The sequence below is a fragment of the Dama dama genome, chromosome 27 (assembly GCF_033118175.1).
Source record: "Dama dama isolate Ldn47 chromosome 27, ASM3311817v1, whole genome shotgun sequence".
Classification (NCBI taxonomy): Eukaryota; Metazoa; Chordata; class Mammalia; order Artiodactyla; family Cervidae; genus Dama; species Dama dama.
The window spans coordinates 43,535,098-43,554,072 of record NC_083707.1 but is presented as its reverse complement, the minus strand read 5'-3'; the positions used below and the strand labels follow the sequence as shown (position 1 = coordinate 43,554,072).

At 38.1% G+C, this 18,975-nt stretch overlaps 1 protein-coding gene across 2 annotated transcripts in view; it reads left to right on the top strand.

Annotated features, from left to right (window-relative positions):
• The window catches only part of SPIRE1 (spire type actin nucleation factor 1), a 168,562-nt gene that overhangs the window by 14,660 nt on the left and 134,927 nt on the right, over positions 1-18,975 (top strand). For both annotated transcript variants that reach the window (XM_061131401.1, XM_061131402.1), the window contains exon 2: positions 2,222-2,256. In XM_061131401.1, the coding sequence (XP_060987384.1) occupies positions 2,222-2,256 (35 nt within the window). The remainder of the gene's footprint in view (positions 1-2,221; positions 2,257-18,975) is intronic.

Sequence of the window (18,975 nt, the reverse complement as noted above, 5' to 3'; positions counted from 1 at the left end):
GGGAGAGTATTGGGGAGCTTATTTACATTAATAGTAAAAAAAGAATGTAAATACAACTTTTTGCCCTGAACTGTTGGAACCAATTTCATTTGAGAACTGTAAGACAAGTCATAGTTTCGATGAAACAATTGGTTCATCCTGTTGTCTTATGGGTACAAAATTAAGTTTTATTGATGGGAAATGATGAAAATCTGTTTAAAAATTGTCTAATGATAGTTGCTCCCTAACTCTGACCTCCTTTCACAATTAAGAATCGTTTTGATTCTATTTGCATTTGAAGAACTTAGTATGTTACTCATAAAATACTCATAAAAGTGTATTAAAATTTAAATAGTGAGATGTTTGCCTAGATAGTTTTCATAGTGTAAATCGGATATACTCAGTCCCGATAGAGGATAGGTAATGCATTGGGGCAGATGATCTAGATGGCAGTTTAGGGTGCTGTATCTAAAGGAGGTGCCTCTTGCCTGGGAGGGTCTTGGCCGTGAGCAGAGGCCACCGTGGGGAGGAGACTCTTAGGAGAATGTGTTGATAGGAAGCATGAGAACATTTGGGATTAACGCTTGCCAGTTGACTTTGTTTTATGATTTGCTGTCAATTTTGATTCCCCTCCAAGTTCTCGTTGTTCTTGAAGAAAGTGGTATAGTGCTGTGAGGTCTCATGAAATTTAGACAGTTAATGTCTGGATTAATGTCATAAGGGGAATTTTTGTAACCCAGATCCACACTGTACATAAAAAGAACCACAACTCTGGTCATCTCATCCCAGCACAGGAGTGTCAGAAGTGTGGCTTCCACAGGGCCCTTCCCTTCTGTGCCAATGGAAACATCGTTGAGTGGTCCCGGGCTGCTGCCTGCAGTCCCCCTCAGAACTCTTCCGATGGCAGCATGCTGAACAGCCATTACCCTTCAGCTAGAATCTGCACAGAAGGGAAACCTCTGTGCTACGCAGACTTTGAGTGTTGCCAAATTACGTGAAGTAGACAAAGATAATTTTTGACTTTTGTTGAAAATATGCTGAAACTGAAGTAATTATTTTCAGTGGAAAATACTTGTCGTTTAATGATACTTGTTCTATGAGATAATATAAAATTTAGTTAATTAAGGTTGCTAAATAGAAAAAAATAACACTCTTGATAGTTAGCAAAGCGTATTATTAGACCTTTGATTTCAGAACAGATTGTTACATTTGGTTCCTCTGGTGCCACAGAATAGGTTGGGAGGTGATGGAGGGGGGACAGACATCGGAGTGTTAGCTCTGTGAAGCTGTCAGCTGGCCTTACTCACTGGTGAGCCCACAGAGCCAGCAGTATCGTTGTAGACTCTAAGGTATATAAATCAGACTGATGAACATTCCCTCTAGGGTAGGTGTGGGGGTCCTGGGCTGGAGAGGAGGAGGAGTGAGTGAGGAGGGGAGGGAAAGAGGTCGAGATAAATGTGTATTTGAACTTAGGATGATAAGATTTAAGATGTGTAGATTGGGAACATTAAGTTTTTTACTATCCAGTGTAAATGTATGCTATTTACTCTTTTTGTTAAAACATTTTCATAAATGGTTCTCCTTTAAAATAACTTTGTTTTAACCACCCAAGTTAACAGAAAAATGTAACTATACATGTTCTCTGGTATTTTGATGTCTCAGTGATGAGAAAAATTAATGCTTGTACGGCCAAATATTATTCAATCTGGTTATTCTTTGGTTGATCTTCTATTGGGAGAATTGCTAAATTAATTATAGTGTTGTGTCTATGTATTATAGAAAAACTACTGTCATATGTTAAATAAGAATTTAAAACATTTCTGCCTTAATTGAAATGATCACTGTACCTTTAAACTGGAAATATATTTAGGGAAGAGACCAAGAGTCTTTTCAAGACTTTTCTTACAAGTGTTTTAAATGGTAGCTTTTAAATGCCTTTAAAGAAAGCAAGAAGAAATATTTTTGTTTTGCTTTCTTTATATATGTGTAATATGTTTTATATTTTATTATAATTAAGTGTGTTCTTTGCATCTTTTTCTTGATGATTTTCTTATGAAACTTTTAAAAACTTAAATCTCTAAGCAGGAACTTCTAGAATATTTGGTCATACTAGAACCTTTTTGTGGCACAGATTTTCATAGACATAATGAAGCTGTAGTCAGAATAGCTCAGGTATTTTTTGGTCAGTGATTAAAAAAAACCCAAATCCTCTGAAAAGTAACTTTTTGTATTTTTATTACAGGTAAAGTGGAATATTCACATTGTACAGAAACTGAGGTAAGAGAAATGTTAAAATATTTCTTAGTAATAACCCAGCTTTACAGTTCTGTTCCTACTAACTTGAGCACTGAAATACCTCTCTGTGGGTTTTTGGTCTTCTGATAAGGATGTGTTGAGAACAGGTATATATTTATTGTATTTAGGAAGAGTAAAATGTAAAGAAAAATCAGTTAATCATGTCCATATATTTAAAATATCAAGGTATGTTATAAAGATAAACTGTATCATAGTTTAAAATTTTTCCTGTGTTGTTTGTGAAATGGAGTTAAGATTCAGAGCCCTTAACAAGAAATAGGTTGTTTTTGAAATAATCTGATCTAGTTTGTCATATAAATCATTTAAATATGTCGGACTCCTGTGGAATCGCTTTGAGGTGGGAAAAAATAGGGACTTAGGAAGTCATTCAGTAACATTACTGATGAATTAAATGCTTTGTCTTTGTATACAAGTATGTTTACTATTTTTTAAATAATTTAAAATTCAGTTTGTGAAATTTAGGGGATTTCCGTGTGGCTCCCTGTGTCCCTTGCAGAAGTTTCAGTGGTAAAGCTGAAGTATGAGGGCAGCATCAATGAATTATGTATATATGGAGGTTTTTTCTGTCTGGAGCTGTTGTGTCATTACATGTGGAGTTTTAGGCCTTTTGTTAATACCTAATTAAGAATTTAAGATGTTATTTTTCTAATTTTATAATGCATCTACAAGTTGACGTCAGTTTTATTAAATTTTGATTGTTATTTTAAGTAAGATGCAAGCTTCCCAAGGGATTATATTGTATAACAAGCAAAAATAATTTATTCTTTTTTGCATCAGAAGTTATTCAACTTGTTTTATATTTACTGACAGCTTTTTAAAAAAAATTATTTTATTTTATTTTTGGCTGTGCTAAGCCTTCACTGCTGTGTGCTAGGGCTTTCTCTAGATGTGGCAAGCAGGGGCTACTCTCTGCTTGTAGTCTCGGGCATTTCACTGTGGTGACTTGTATGGTTGTGGAGCACGGGCTTTTGGGCTCAGTAGCTGTGGTTCTTGGGCTTAGTTGCCCTGCAGCATGTGGAATCTTCCTGGACGAGGAATCTAACCTGTGTCCTCTGCATTGGCAGGCGGATTCTTAACCACTGGACCACCAGGGAAGCCTTATTGTGACAATTTTTGATGTATTTATTGTTCAATGTGATATAAAGGAGTGGGATATGATTTGAGTAAAAAAATAAAAGTTCTGCCTGTGGTTTCTGGTTTGCATCTTTCTAGCTATGTAATTTTGAGCAACTAATTCTTTTTCTCTCATAATTCTAGCTTTCTTATTTATTAAATGTTAAAGATAATTTCTACTAATTTCATGGGTTGTGAAATTTCAAAGAGATTATATGGATGAAAATGTTTTATAAACTCTGAAGACACTTTTATTGATATCAAATTGATAAAAATATAATCAGCATTGATCTGCATTTAGGTGATGAAATGTGAGGACTTTACATCCAAGGCATAGTCATAAGTCTCATTATGTTTTGTTGCCATAAAATTAACATGGTTGTAACATTTTGTTTAGCACTTGTTTGTGTAGGAATGTCACTCTGTCATCTCCTACGTGATAGCTCTATCCTTTGATGGATAACTTATCATCAAAAGACTTGAAATCTAAACAGAACTCTTTTTCAGAACTTTTTTTTTTTGGTCTAACTATTTGAAGAGGGAAAATAATGAGAAAATGAGAAGTTTGGTCTGATAGTTCACAAAGTGAGTTTGGAGTATCTTTTACAGTAACAGTGGTTTTTACCTCTAGGGAAGATATTGGGGTTGTGGATGGTGATTTATCTTTATTACTTAGATTTTTTTTGAGGTTTGGTAATTAAAGTAATAAAAAGGAGGGACACTAGGAGGAGTGGGAACTTAAAAAAAAACTTACTGGAGTGAAGGAGGAGATAGTTTAAGTAGGAAGTTTTGTTTTTTAGGTTGGGGGAAATTGTCCATTTGGTGCTGGTAATGGTAGTCTTCCCTGGTGGCTCAGATGGTAAAGAGTCTACCTGCAATGTGGGAGACCCGAGTTTGATCCCCTGGGTGGGGAAGATCCCCTGGAAAAAAGAATGGCAACCCACTCCAGTATTCTTGCCTGGAAAATCCCATGAACCGAGGAGCCTGGCGGACCCCAATCCATGGGGTTGCAAAGAGTTGGACACGACTGAGCAACTAACACACACAGTGATAGTAAGGGCTTCCCTTGTGCCTCAGTGGTAAAGATCCCCTGAAGGAGGAAATGGCAACCCTTTCCAGTATTCTTGCTGGGATAATCCCGTGGACAGAGGAGCCTGGTGGGTTGCAGTCCATGGCGGCAAAGAGTCAGACCTGACTGAGCATGCATGCGTGCATGCAGTGGTAGTAAGGGGGAAGAGAGAGTGAGAAAGAAGATGGGGGAGAGAGAAGGGGAAAGAGCCTCAGAGGGGGTGGGAAGAGAGGTGGAGAGGGAGGGATCCAAGGGAGAATGGGTGCCTGCCAGCACCAGAAGTGGTTGCAGCTAGAGGTGGCCGGGCTAGAGCGGTAGTTCTCCAAGGACAGTGTGAAGCCTCTGGGGGGTTCTGAAACCCTTTCGTGGTCAAACTGTCTTCTGTATTACTGAGACATTATTTGTCCTTTTACTCTTATTCTGTCACGAGTGTATGACGGTGCTTTCAGAGGCTTCATGGCTACATGATCCTGACTGTCCTATCAGAGTGGCTGCAGAGGAGCAGATGTAGCTGGATTTTATTAAGCATAGCCTTCAGGAGTTTTGCAAAAATATGAAACAGTACCACCCCTTTCACTATTTTACTGACTTTTTTTTTTTTGCCACCCTGAGTGGCATGTGGGATCTTAGTTCCCCTACTAGGGACCAAATCTGAGTCTCCTGCATTGAAAGCTCAGAGTCTTAACCACTGAACCACCTGGAAAGTCTATTTTTTTTTGAAAAATTTTGAGCATTTCTTTCTAAAAAAATGTTACATGTATTAACATTTAATAGCATTATTTTTCTTTAATTATTTTATTTAAAAAATTTTCTTAGAGTATAGTTTTACAATGTTGTGTTAATTTCTGCTCTATAACAATATTATTTTTGAACAATTTAAACAATTCAACAAAAAACTTTCAGTTTTAATCTCTGATACAGTAAATGTTTGATTATAGCTCATACACACAAAAGCTCCTTGGACTCCCTGGTAATTTTTGAAAGTAAAAGGGCCACAAAACTAACCAGTTAGAGTTGGGCTGGGTCTGGAGAGCAGAGGGACTTCTTCCTGAGAAATGGAGTTTAGGGTCGGGAGAGGTCAAACCAGAACCCTGAGCTGGGTTGGTGGAAAGCGAGGAAAGCCTTGGCATATGAATGAAGCCAAAATTTTTTACTTTAAAAGCAATTTAACTTTTTCTTACACTGTTGTTTTTCTATTTTTTTGAAGATAAAATTTATATACAGTAGAATTTAAACTTTTTAGTTAAAATTCTTCAAGTTTTGACAAATACCATCACCACAGTCAAGTCTCATCACCCACTAGGATCCCCCCATCCCCAACTCCCCACTAACCACTAATCTGTGTTCTGTCCCTTTGGTTTTGAGGAGGACCTGTAATGTACATAGTGTGTTACCTGCCTTGGCCTCCTCTCTGGGAGTGGTCATTTATAAACTGTCACATGACTGACCTATACTTGGGATTTGCTTGTCAAGGGAAGTGGTTCCAATCCACAGTTTAGGGAAACTTTCACTCCTGGTGTACAAGTTTTTCCTTCTGCTATTACTTAAATAGTCTTGTGGGTGATACTCTTACATTTGAATAAAAGGCTAGGCACTTAAAAATACTAAAACATAAAAGATTGAAATTTCCAAGTATCTTAATTGAGACTTTCCCCTTGTTTTTAGCTTTCTAAATTTCATTCCATTCTGTCTTCTATTAACTACAGTTAATTATGCAGCACTCAGAGGCCCTTTCCCTTTAGCAGGCAAAAAGGTTGAATGAGTAACCAGAACAACCCTGTTCTGTTCTCTTTGATGGATTTGCTGTATTTTATGTGGAATTGGTTAAAGCATTATATGAAGTTAGATAACTTTTGTCGATCCTTTAATCTTGATAGAGCTAGTTTGTAAAAATCATAGCATAGCAGAAAGTGTAAGCTTTACTGAGGGGAACTATGGAAAAGATTTATGCTCCTGTCTTAGAAATAAAGTTCATATTTATGAAGTTCAAATAAAGTACCATATATAAGTGCTTACTGTCTTTCATTCCCACATCTTTAAAAAACACTTTAGCTTTTCCTCTGTGCTGAGTACTGTTAGATACCTTAATTTAATCCTCACAACCAGTCTATGAAGTGGGTTCTACTACTAACGAAAGCTGAGGTGTGGCGAGGTTGAGGGGCTTGCCCAGGGCTGTAGAGCCAGTGTGTTGCACAACCACCTCTCTTAGCTCTTTCAGGTTTGTCTGAATCCAACCCTTGGTTGTCTGCATCTGCAGAATGCTGACAATTTTGTGCCCATGAAATTGTCCTTGTCCTTTATATGTTTCTCACCTGTGACTCTTTTGGTCCTGGCATTATGCAGTGAGGGAATACATTCCTGTTGTATGGAAACCAGGCAAAGAAGGAACAGACTCTGTCCATGAGCCCCCAGCCCCACTGTTAGGTGAACACAGTCTCTACTGGAGCAATTTGTGAATTAGTCTGATTCTGAATTACTCAGAATGACTCAAGAATTTTGCTGTGTATTTCAATCTCCTGGGAAATCGCACCTGGAATTAGTCTGCTTTGTGGGGAAACCCAGAGCTTTTGGAAATGAACCAAGAACACATCAGAGGTAGTATTTAGACTTACTCCATTCTTGTTATATACAGATTTTGACAGAAACTGGACTATGTGAAGATTTTTCATGTTCCCTGAGCAGCCTAAAATAAACTGCCAAAGGTAATATGTGGGTGCTGACTGCTTTAACAGAGTACAATACAAAATAAAAGAAAAAAACCCATTTTTGTTAAAAAAATTTTTTTTTTGCTTATGAGACTTGTGGGATCTTAATTCTCTGACCAGGGATTGAACCCAGGTCCTCAAGCAGTGCAAGCGCAGAGTCCTAACCACTGGACTGCCAGGGAATTTCCCCATTTTGTCTTTAGCTGAATTAGCCCTTGTACTTTGATTTTACTTCTGGCTCATGTAGACTCACAGTGATAATTTCTCACAGTGATAATTTGATGAGTAGTCCTTCTTTTAATTGACATTTGATAGCCCTGAATTAATTTCAAAAGTAACTGAAAAATTCGCATGAAGTATGTAATATTTTTACAGAAATTTGTGTAAACTGTAGCTGCATAGTGAGCCTGTTTTATATGGTTGTGAAATTAGTATTTGATACCAAACTAAGTAGATCTAAGAATATCTAGCAGAACTACAAAGGTATTACTATCAACCTACCCTTTCATTGGAAAGCTTTGTGTGATCTAAAACCTTGATTTAAGCGTTTATAAATAGGATTGTGTGGCAAGAAAGTTAAAATTATATGTGTTCTTCAAAAGGGTTGGGAGGGTAAATGTTATTTAACTGTTGGTGACAACAGCGTTTTCTCCTCAGTCAGCAAGCTGAAAGGAACAAAAAGTACACACATTCTGCTTCCTGTCTTTTTGGATTAAAGACCTCAAACATGCCTGATTTTATATGGCTATTTGATTGACATTAACTTACATAGCCTGGAAATTGGCTTGTGTGTCCTTAGGGTAAATTGTGTCTACCCATGAGTTGTTACTTCTGAGTGTCAGTACTAACAGAGGTTGGTAGTGAGATATTGATGATGTGATAAATAGTTAAATCTCCAGTTATTTTGTGTATCTTCAAATGCAGACTGGAGGCATTATGGCAGCTCCTCTGATTCTCTCCCCTGTCCCCTCTGTCCTTTCTCTCTCTGCTCTTCTCCGTCTGTCTCAGATAATATTTATTACCAAAATGGCCTTTCTGTGGTACCGTCATAGATGTCTTAAATACCGGCAACATTGTTTGACCATAGGACACAAAATTTGTAACAAGTAGTGTTCCTTTGTACAGTTTTTACTGTATTTGAAGACCAGTGACAGTTGTACTCTGTCTTGCAAAGGATTTCAGAATAACCAAATTATCTGAGATTAAACATTTTATTCCTGAAAGAACAGAAAATTTATCTTCCAAGTAATTTAAACAGTTCTAAGTACTTGGATAATAGAGTAGAAAGTTTTCATAATAATTTGCCAGATAATAATAATAATAATAATAATAAAGGGCCAGATCAATCTGCTTTAATGAATAGCTTGAATTTTAAATGTTTTTAAGATGAAACAATTTTTTTTTTTATTTTGATAGGATCAAAGTGGGAATGGGCTCAACTTTTATTTCCTTTTCAAAGTACCTTTATTCATTTGTAGAAATTGCTTGTTGTATTTTATATCACAGAAAGATACAGAGAAGAATGTAAAAATAACTTCATACTCTACTATCTAGTTATAATGACTGTTTAGAATATTCTTCTAGACATCTCTTCCTATATGTACATGGTAGAGGTGACTTACCATTGAGCATCCTTTATGTGCTGCTCTTAGGAGTATGTGCATCTTTGTGTAAATGACAGACTTGGCTTTAAGAAGTCAGCCAGGCTGATGGAAAGGGTTTAGACACGAAGTGGAACTTTCCAGGCAAAAGGACATCATAGTGAAGTGTCGGAGAGCAAGCTGTTTTTGAGACTGACAGAACAGCAGGATGCCAGCATGGTGTGTGTGAGGGGAAGGTGTAGGAATTGGATGGGGACAAGTGATGCCAGTTCTCTTTTTTAATGTTAGAGCAATGATTTTTTTTTTTTTTTAATTTGACTCTTCTGGCTCTTAGATGCCAAGTGTGGGATCTTCATTGCAACATGTGGAATCTTTATTTGCAGAATTTGGGCTCTTAGTTTCGGCATGTGGGATCTACTTCCCTGACCAGGGATCAAACCCTGGTCCTCTGCATTGGGAGCATGGAGTCTTAACCACTGGACCACCAGGGAAGTCTGGTGCCAGATCTTATATGCTGTATTAAAGATTGGATGTAGGTCCAGTTTCTCCTCAAGGGAAGAAACATTTCTTTCTGAAGTTTTCTTCTATTTCACAGGGTCATTATTATTTTGATGCATATCTTCATTTGCTGTTTACATGTAGATTGGCAGGGAAATGTGAATGCATATATTACATTTCATCAGTTAGTACATCATTTAATTGAACTATTTTTGTAATCATATCAGTAGATATGCACGAGTAGGTTTGGGAACAGACCCAACTGATGTGTGGTAAATGTTCAGCTCCCCTACCAGGTGACCTGAATGCACTGGTGACTCATGGTTAGTAGTTGTCATGGAGATGAGTCAGTCTGGTTGCTAGAGGACTGGGGACCATGAGATGGGTCAGTCAGCTAGATAAAGGCTGATTAAGAGAGCTTCTGCTGTTTTGAGTAGTGTCTTTTAACGTCTTCCTTCAATTTGGGAGAGGTTTTACTATATTTGGCAGATATTTAAAGATACTTAAAAGAAAAATTTGGTATCAGTAAATATAGGTATTAGTGTTGTGATAATTACCTAATATATTTTGATAATTAATGTTTGTTAATTTTTTGTTAGAAGTTTCAGTTCAGTTCAGTCACTCAGTCGTGTCCGACTCTTTGAGACCCCATGAATCGCAGCACGCCAGGCCTCCCTGTCTATCACCAACTCCCGGAGTTTACTCAAACTCATGTCCATCGAGTTGGTGATGCCATCCAGCCATCTCATCCTCTGTCGTCCCCTTCTCCTCCTGCCCCCAATCCCTCCCAGCATCAGGGTCTTTTCCAGTGAGTCAACTCTTCGCATGAGGTGGCCAAAGTACTGGAGTTTCAGCTTCAACATCTGTCCGTCCAATGAACACCCAGGACTGATCTCCTTTAGGATGGACTGGTTGGATCTCCTTGCAGTCCAAGGGACTCTCAACAGTCTTCTCCAACACCATAGTTCAAAAGCATCAATTTTTCGGCGCTCAGCTTTCTTCACAGTCCAACTCTCACCTCCATACATGATCACTGGAAAAACCATAGCCTTGACTAGACGGACCTTGGTTGGCAAAGTAATGTCTCTGCTTTTTAGTATGCTATCTAGGTTGGTCATAACTTTCCTTCCAAGGAGTATGTTTACTGAAATGTAATTCACAAACTTTACAAGTCAACAGACCATTTTAAAGTGTGTGACTCATTGGATTTTGGTATTTTCACAGAATTTTGCAGCCATCACCACAGTCACTTTTAGAACATTTTTGTCACCTATGAAGGAAATCGGGTACCATTAGCTATCATCCCCATCTTTCACCCTTTCAGCCCCCAACAATTCAGTTCAGTTGTGTTTGACTCTTTGTGACTCCATGGACCGCAGCACACCAGGCCTCCCTGTCCATCACCAACTCCCAGAGTTTACTCAAACTCATGTCCATTGAATCGGTGATGCCGTCCAACCATCTCACCCTCTGTCGTCCCCTTCTCCTCCCACCTTCAATCTTTCCCAGCATCAGGGTCTTTTCAGATGAGTCAGTTCTTTGCGTCAGATGGCCAAAGTACTGGAGTTTCAGCTTCAACATCTGTCCTTCCAATGAACACCCAGGACTGATCTCCTTTAGGATGGACTGGTTGGATCTCTTTGCAGTCCAAGGGACTCTCAAGAGTCTTCTCCAATGCCACAGTTCAAAAGCATCAATGCTTTGCCGCTCAGCTTTCTTTATAGTTCATCTCTCACATCTGTACAAGACTACTGGAAAAACCATAGCCTTGACTAGACAGACCTTTGTTGGCAAAGTAATGTCTCTGCTCTTTAATATGCTGTCTAGGTTGGTCATAACTTTTCTTTCAAGGAGTAAGCGTCTTTTAATTTCATGCCTGCAGTCACCATCTGCAGTGATTTTGGAGCCCCCAGAAATAAAGTCTCTCACTGTTTCCCCATCTATTTGCCATGAAGTGATGGGACCAGATGCCATGATCTTAGTTTCCTGAATGTTGAGCTTTAAGCCAACTTTTTCACTCTCCTCTTTCACTTTCATCAAGAGGCTCTTTAGTTCTCTGCCATAAGGGTGGTGTCATCTGCATATCTGAGGTTATTGATATTTCTCCTGGCAATCTTGATTCCAGCGTGTGCTTCATCCAACCCGACATTTCTCATGATGTACTCTGCATATAAGTTAAATAAGCAGGGTGACAGTATACAACCTTGACATACTCCTTTGCCAGTTTGGAAACAGTCTGTTGTTCATGTCCAGTTCTAACTTGCTTCCTGACCTGCATACAGATTTGTCAGGTGGTCTGGTATTCCCATCTCTTTATCAGTTTTCCACAGTTTGTGGTGATCCACCCAGTCAAAGGCTTTGGCATAGTCAATAAAGCAGAAATAGATGTTTTTCTGGAACTCTCTTGCTTTTTTGATAATCCAACGGCAATTTGATTTCTGGTTCCTCTGCCTTTTCTAAATCCAGCTTGAACATCTGAAAGTTCTCGGTTCATGTACTTTTTGAAGCCTTGCTTGGAGAATTTTGAGCATTACTTTGCTAGCATGTGAGATGAGTGCCGTTGTGCAGTAGTTTGAACATTCTTTGACATTGCCTTTCTTTGGGATTGGAATGAAAACTGACCTTTTCCAGTCCTGTTTCTGGCCACTGCTGAGTTTTCCAAATTTGCTGGCATATTGAGTGCAGCACTTGCACAGCATCATCTTTTACAACTTGAAATAGCTCATCTGGAATTCCATCACCTCCACTAGCTTTGTTTGTATTGATGCTTCCTAAGGCCCACGTGACTTCATATTCCAGGATGTCCAGCTCCAGGTGAGTGATCATACCGTCGTGATTATCTGGATTGTGAAGATCTTTTTTGTATAGCTCTTCTGTGTATTCTTGCCACCTCTTCTTAATATCTTCTGCCTCTGTTAGGTCCATACTGTTTCTGTCCTTTATTGTGCCCATCCTTGCGTGAAATGTTCCCCTTGGTAACTCTTAATTTTCTTGAAGAGATCTTTAGTCTTTCCCATTTGTTGCTTTCTTCTTTTTCTTTGGGTTGATCACTGAGGAAGGCTTTCTTATTTCTCCTTGCTCTTCTTTGGAACTCTGCATTCAAATGGGTATATATTTCCTTTTCTCCTTTGCTTTTTGCTTCTTCTTTTCACAGCTATTTGTAAGGCCTCCTCAGACAGCCATTTTGCTTTTTTGCATTTCTTTTTCTTGGGGATGGTCTTGATCCCTGTCTCTCCAATACAGTGTCACGAACCTCAGTCCATAGTTCAACAGGCAGTCTGTCTATTAGACCTAATCACTTGAATCTATTTCTCACTTCCACTGTATAATTGTAAGGGATATGATTTAGGTCATACTTGAATGGTCTAGTGGGTTTCCCTCCTTTCTTCAATTTAAGTCTGAATTTGGCAATTATTTTCTTTATCTGTAGATTTGCATATTCTGGACCTTCCATGCAAGTGAATCATATAATATGTGGTTTTTTGTTACTGATTGTGATTATCATTTCACATAATGTTTTCAGGCTTCATCCGTGTTGTGGCATATATCAGTACTTCATTCCTTTTTATTTCTGCACATTCAAATGAATGGATATACCTTATATTTTTTAAATTTAATCATTAGTTGATGGATGTTTGCATTATTTCCATTGTTTGAATAATGCTCCTACAAACATTTCTGTATAAGATTTTGTGTGGACATAAGTTTTCATTTCTCTTGGGTATATATGCAAGAGCAGAATTGTTGGGTCAACTGGTAACTCTGTTTTAACTTTTGAAAAACTGCCAAACCATTTACAAGAGTAGCTCCAGTATTTGACAGTCCTACCAGTAGTCCTTGCTTAACACCTGTTGTCATCTTACTTTTTTATTCTGGCCATCTTGGTGGGTATGAAATGGCATCACGTGGTATGAATTTGCATTTTCCTGATGACTGATCAAGTTGAGCATGTTTTCATGTGCTTATTAGATGTTTGTATATCTTTGTAGAAATGTCCATTTGGATCCTTTGTCCATTTTTAATTGGGTTATTTGTCTTTGTACTATTGAGTTGTAACAGTTCTTTATGTATCCTAGATATAAGTCCCTTGTCAGATACATGATTTGCAGATATTTTACCCCATTCTGTGGGTTTTCTTTAAATTTTTTGATGGTATCTTTTCAGACACAAAAGTTTTTAATTTTGATGAAGTCCTGTGCTGTGCTTCGGCACTCAGTCATGTTCTACTCTTTGCGACCCTATGGACTGTAGCTCTGCAGGCTCCTCTGTCCATGGGGATAGTCCAGGCAAGAATACTGGAGTGGGTTGCCGTGCCCTCCTCCAGGGGATCTTCCCAACCCAGGGATTAAACCCAGTCTACTGCATTACAGGCGGATCCTTTACCATCTGAGCCACCTTCTGTTTTTTCTTTCTTGTTTTGGTGGCATATCAAAACCCATTGTTAGGGACTTCTCTGGTGGTCCAGTGGTGAAGACTGTACTTTCACTTTTGGGGGTGTGGGTTGGATCCTTGGTTGGGAAACTAAGAGCATGCCACATGGTGCAGCCAAAAAATAAATAAAAATTAATTTTTGGATATGGTATGAAGTAAGGGTCCAACGTTGTTCTTTTGCATGTGGGTATCTATTTGTTCCAGCAGGGTATCTTTTTTTAAATAAAACTTTTTATTTTATATTGGAATATAGCCATTTAGCAGTGTTGTGATAGTTTCTGGTGGACAGTGAAGGGACTCAGGCACACATATAAACATATATCCATTCTCCTCCAAACTCCCCTCCCATCCAGGCTGCCACATGACATTGAGCAGAGTTCCCTGTGCTATACAGTAGGTCCTTGTTGGTTTTCCATTTTAAATATAGCAGTGTATACATGCCCATCCCAAACTCCTTAACTGTCCCTTGCCCACATCCTTCTCCCCCAGCCCCCACAAGTAAGTTCATTCTCTTAAGTTCCAGTGCTGTATCTTGAAGAGACTATTTTTCTTCATCCCTTGTCAAAAATCAGTTGATCTGATCCTATTATAAATGGAATTGTTTTCTTAATTACATTTTTGGATTGTTCACTGCAAGTATTTAGAAGTACAGTTGATTTTTATGTGATGGTCATGTATCCTGCAATCTTTCAGAACTCATTTATTAGTTTTATAGTATCTCAGTAGATCCCCTAAGAATTCCTATGTACAGGATCATGCCATCTATGAAAAGAGATAGCTTTACCTTCTTTATTTACAGTTTAGATGTCTTTGATTTCATTTTCTTGCTGTTTCTTTTTAAAAATTGTCTTTATGGAACTCACAGTCCAAGGGTAGAGTGAATCCCCAAACTCTTTGGATAATTTCCTCCAGGTCTGTTCTGTGAGAGAATATTTAGATATTTGAATACTGAATCAGGGACTTTGTAGATGATCTTTATATAATTTATATTTGAAGTAGAAATACATTTTTTTATGTGTTGGGACAAACTAGTTTGGTCTTATTCTGTTGCTTAGTCATGTCCAACTCTTATGGACTGCAGCATGCCAGGCTTCCCTGTCCTTCATTATCTCCCAGAGCTTGCTTAAACTCATGTCCATTGAGTCGATAATGCCATCCAACCATCTTGTCCTCTGTCATCCCCTTCTCCTCCTGCCTTCAGTTTTTCCTAGCATCAGGATCTTTTCTCATTAGTTAGGTCTAGTATAATTGAAATTTGAGCTGTTATTTTGTTTCCCCTTAGGATCATTTTCTATTTAGAGTATCAAATTTATTGCAAGAGTATTTTCTAGAATATAAGATTGGTGCCTGACTTTGTTTGTTGAACTCCCATGGTTTTATTCATAGAAGTTTTATATGACATAACTGCTTATTTTCTTGAGAAACAAAGTTCATGAGATAGTTTTATTGATGTGAAGATTGTGGCCTTCACATCTGTGGATAACTAATAAGCACCTTGCCTTGTGGTTTGGATTATTATCTGGGGGAAGCTTTCATGAGTAAATAGAAATGGATTTTAGGAAAATGAAGAGTTGTGTAAGGGAGGAGGAATTACGGGTAAACACGTCAGAACTTTCCTTAATTCAGCCATCGCTGGTTGAGCTCTTGCTGTGTATGGACTCTGTGCTGGGCATCAGGACACAGTGCTGTCCATGAGAAATCTTGTTGCAAGAGAATTACCTTTATAAAATGAGTAAAAAAAAATTGTTGCTTTATTAGGAATCTTAACAAAAGGCTGCACAGTAAAGACGTTAGGTAGCTGAATAGGAGAACAGAGCCTGAACTTGTTCAATCAACCACTGTCTTTCCTAGTTTTACTTTTTCCTTCACACAGGTTTTGAATTCAGACACTTGGTCAGTCCTGAGGCTCTCCTTTGCTCGGTACTTATGCAGCATAGCAGATAAGCACAGTGTAGCAGTGGAAGGTATTTTAAGAAGTGTCTCTGAAAGGATCTTACAGTGAATACAGTTTATAGGTTATAGCAGCATTTAATAAAATTATCAAAATTTCCTTTTTAAAATTCTTTAACTCCTCATCCCTGTAGGTACTCTGGAACCTTCCACTTAACATTTCTTTCAAATGAAACCACCCCACTGCACCCACGCCTTCTTCCCTGAAGGCACACTTGTCCTTCACCTTCTCTTTCCTCTGCATTTGTTCTTTTTTTTTTTAAATTAGTTGGAGGCTAATTACTTCACAACATTTCAGTGGGTTTTGTCATACATTGATATGAATCAGCCATAAATTTACACGTATTCCCCATCCCGATCCCCGCTCCCACCTCCCTCTCCACCCGATTCCTCTGGGTCTTCCCAGTGCACCAGGCCCGAGCACTTGTCTCATGCATCCCACCTGGGCTGGTGATCTGTTTCACCATAGATAGTATACATGCTGTTCTTTTGAAATATCCCACCCTCACATTCTCCCACAGAGTTCAAAAGTCTGCTCTGTATTTCTGTGTCTCTTTTTCTGTTTTGCATATAGGGTTATCGTTACCATCTTTCTAAATTCCATATATATGTGTTAGTATGCCGTAATGTTCTTTATCTTTCTGGCTTACTTCACTCTGTATAAGGGGCTCCAGCTTCATCCATCTCATCAGGACTGGTTCAAATGAATTCTTTTTAATGGCTGAGTAATATTCCATGGTGTATATGTACCACAGCTTCCTTATCCATTCATCTGCTGATGGGCATCTAGGTTGCTTCCATGTCCTGGCTATTATAAACAGTGCTGCGATGAACACTGGGGTGCACATGTCTCTTTCAGATCTGGTTTCCTCAGTGTGTATGCCCAGAAGTGGGATTGCTGGGTCATATGGCAGTTCTATTTCCAGTTTTTTAAGAAATCTCCACACTGTTTTCCATAGCGGCTGTACTAGTTTGCATTCCCACCAACAGTGTAAGAGGGTTCCCTTTTCTCCACACCCTCTCCAGCATTTGTTGCTTGTAGACTTTTGGATAGCAGCCATCCTGACTGGCGTGTAATGGTACCTCATGATGGTTTTGATTTGCATTTCTCTAATAATGAGTGATGTTGAGCATCTTTTCATGTGTTTGTTAGCCATCTGTATGTCTTCTTTGGAGAAATGTCTGTTTAGTTCTTTGGCCCATTTTTTGATTGGGTCATTTATTTTTCTGGAATTGAGCTGCAGGAGTTGCTTGTATATTTTTGAGATTAATCGTTTGTCTGTTTCTTCATTTGCTATTATTTTCTCCCAATCTGAGGGCTGTCTTTTCACCTTACTTATAGTTTCCTTTGTAGTGCAAAAGCTTTTAAGTTTCATTAGGTCCCATTTGTTTAGTTTTGCTTTTATTTCCAATATTCTGGGAGGTGGGTCATAGAGGATCTTGCTGTGATTTATGTCGGAGAGTGTTTTGCCTATGTTCTCCTCTAGGAGTTTTATAGTTTCTGGTCTTACATTTAGATCTTTAATCCATTTTGAGTTTATTTTTGTGTATGGTGTTAGAAAGTGTTCTAGTTTCATTCTTTTACAAGTGGTTGACCAGTTTTCCCAGCACCACTTGTTAAAGAGGTTGTCTTTTTTCCATTGTATATCCTTGCCTCCTTTGTCAAAGATAAGGTGTCCATAGGTTCGTGGATTTATCTCTGGGCTTTCTATTCTGTTCCATTGATCTGTATTTCTGTCTTTGTGCCAGGACCATACTGTCTTGATGACTGTGGCTTTGTAGTAGAGTCTGAAGTCAGGCAGGTTGATTCCTCCAGTTCCATTCTTCTTTCTCAAGATTACTTTGGCTATTCGAGGTTTTTTGTATTTCCATACAAATTGTGAAATTATTTGGTCTAGTTCTATGAAAAATACCGTTGGTAACTTGATAGGGATTGCATTGAATCTATAGATTGCTTTGGGTAGAATAGCCATTTTGACAATATTGATTCTTCCAATCCATGAACACGGTATGTTTCTCCATCTGTTTGTGTCCTCTTTGATTTCTTTCATCAGTGTTTTATAGTTTTCTATGTATAGGTCTTTTGTTTCTTTAGGTAGATATACTCCTAAGTATTTTATTCTTTTTGTTGCAATGGTGAATGGTATTGTTTCCTTAATTTCTCTTTCTGTATTCTCATTGTTAGTATATAGGAATGCAAGGGATTTCTGTGTGTTAATTTTATATCCTGCAACTTTACTATATTCATTGATTAGCTCTAGTAATTTTCTGGTAGAGTCTTTAGGGTTTTCTATGTAGAGGATCATGTCATCTGCAAACAGGGTTTCACTTCTTTTCCTATCTGGATTCCTTTTACTTCTTTCTCTGCTCTGATTGCTGTGGCCAAAACTTCCAACACTATGTTGAGTAGTAGTGGTGAGAGTGGGCACCCTTGTCTTGTTCCTGATTTCAGGGGAAATGCTTTCAATTTTTCACCATTGAGGGTGATGCTTGCTGTGGGTTTGTCATATATAGCTTTTATTATGTTGAGGTATGTTCCTTCTATTCCTGCTTTTTGGAGAGTTTTAATCATAAATGAGTGTTGAATTTTGTCAAAGGCTTTCTCTGCATCTATTGAGAGAATCATATGGTTTTTATCTTTCAATTTGTTAATGTGGTGTATTACATTGATTGATTTGCGGATATTGAAGAATCCTTGCATTCCTGGGATAAAGCCCACTTGGTCGTGGTGTATGATTTTTTTAATATGCTGTTGGATTCTGTTTGCTAGAATTTTGTTAACGATTTTTGCAACTATGTTCATCAGTGATATTGGCCTGTAGTTTTCTTTTTTTGTGGCATCTTTGTCGGGTTTTGGAATTAGGGTGATGGTGGCCTCATAGAATGAGTTTGGAAGCTTACCTTCATCTGCAGTTTTCTGGAAGAGTTTGAGTAAGATAGGTGTTAGCTCTTCTGTAAATTTTTGGTAGAATTCAGCTGTAAAGCCATCTGGTCCTGGGCTTTTGTTTGCTGGAAGATTTTTGATTAGAGTTTTGATTTCCTTGCTTGTGATGGGCCTGTTAAGATCTTCTATTTCTTCCTGGTTCAGTTTTGGAAAGTTATACCTTTCTAAGAATTTGTCCATTTCATCTAAGTTGTCCATTTTATTGGCATAGAGCTGCTGGTAGTAGTCTCTTATGATCCTTTGTATTTCAGTGTTATCTGTTGTGATCTCTCCATTTTCATTTCTAATTTTGTTAATTTGGTTCTTCTCTCTTTGCTTCTTAATGAGTCTTGCTAATGGTTTGTCAATTTTGTTTATTTTTTCAAAAAA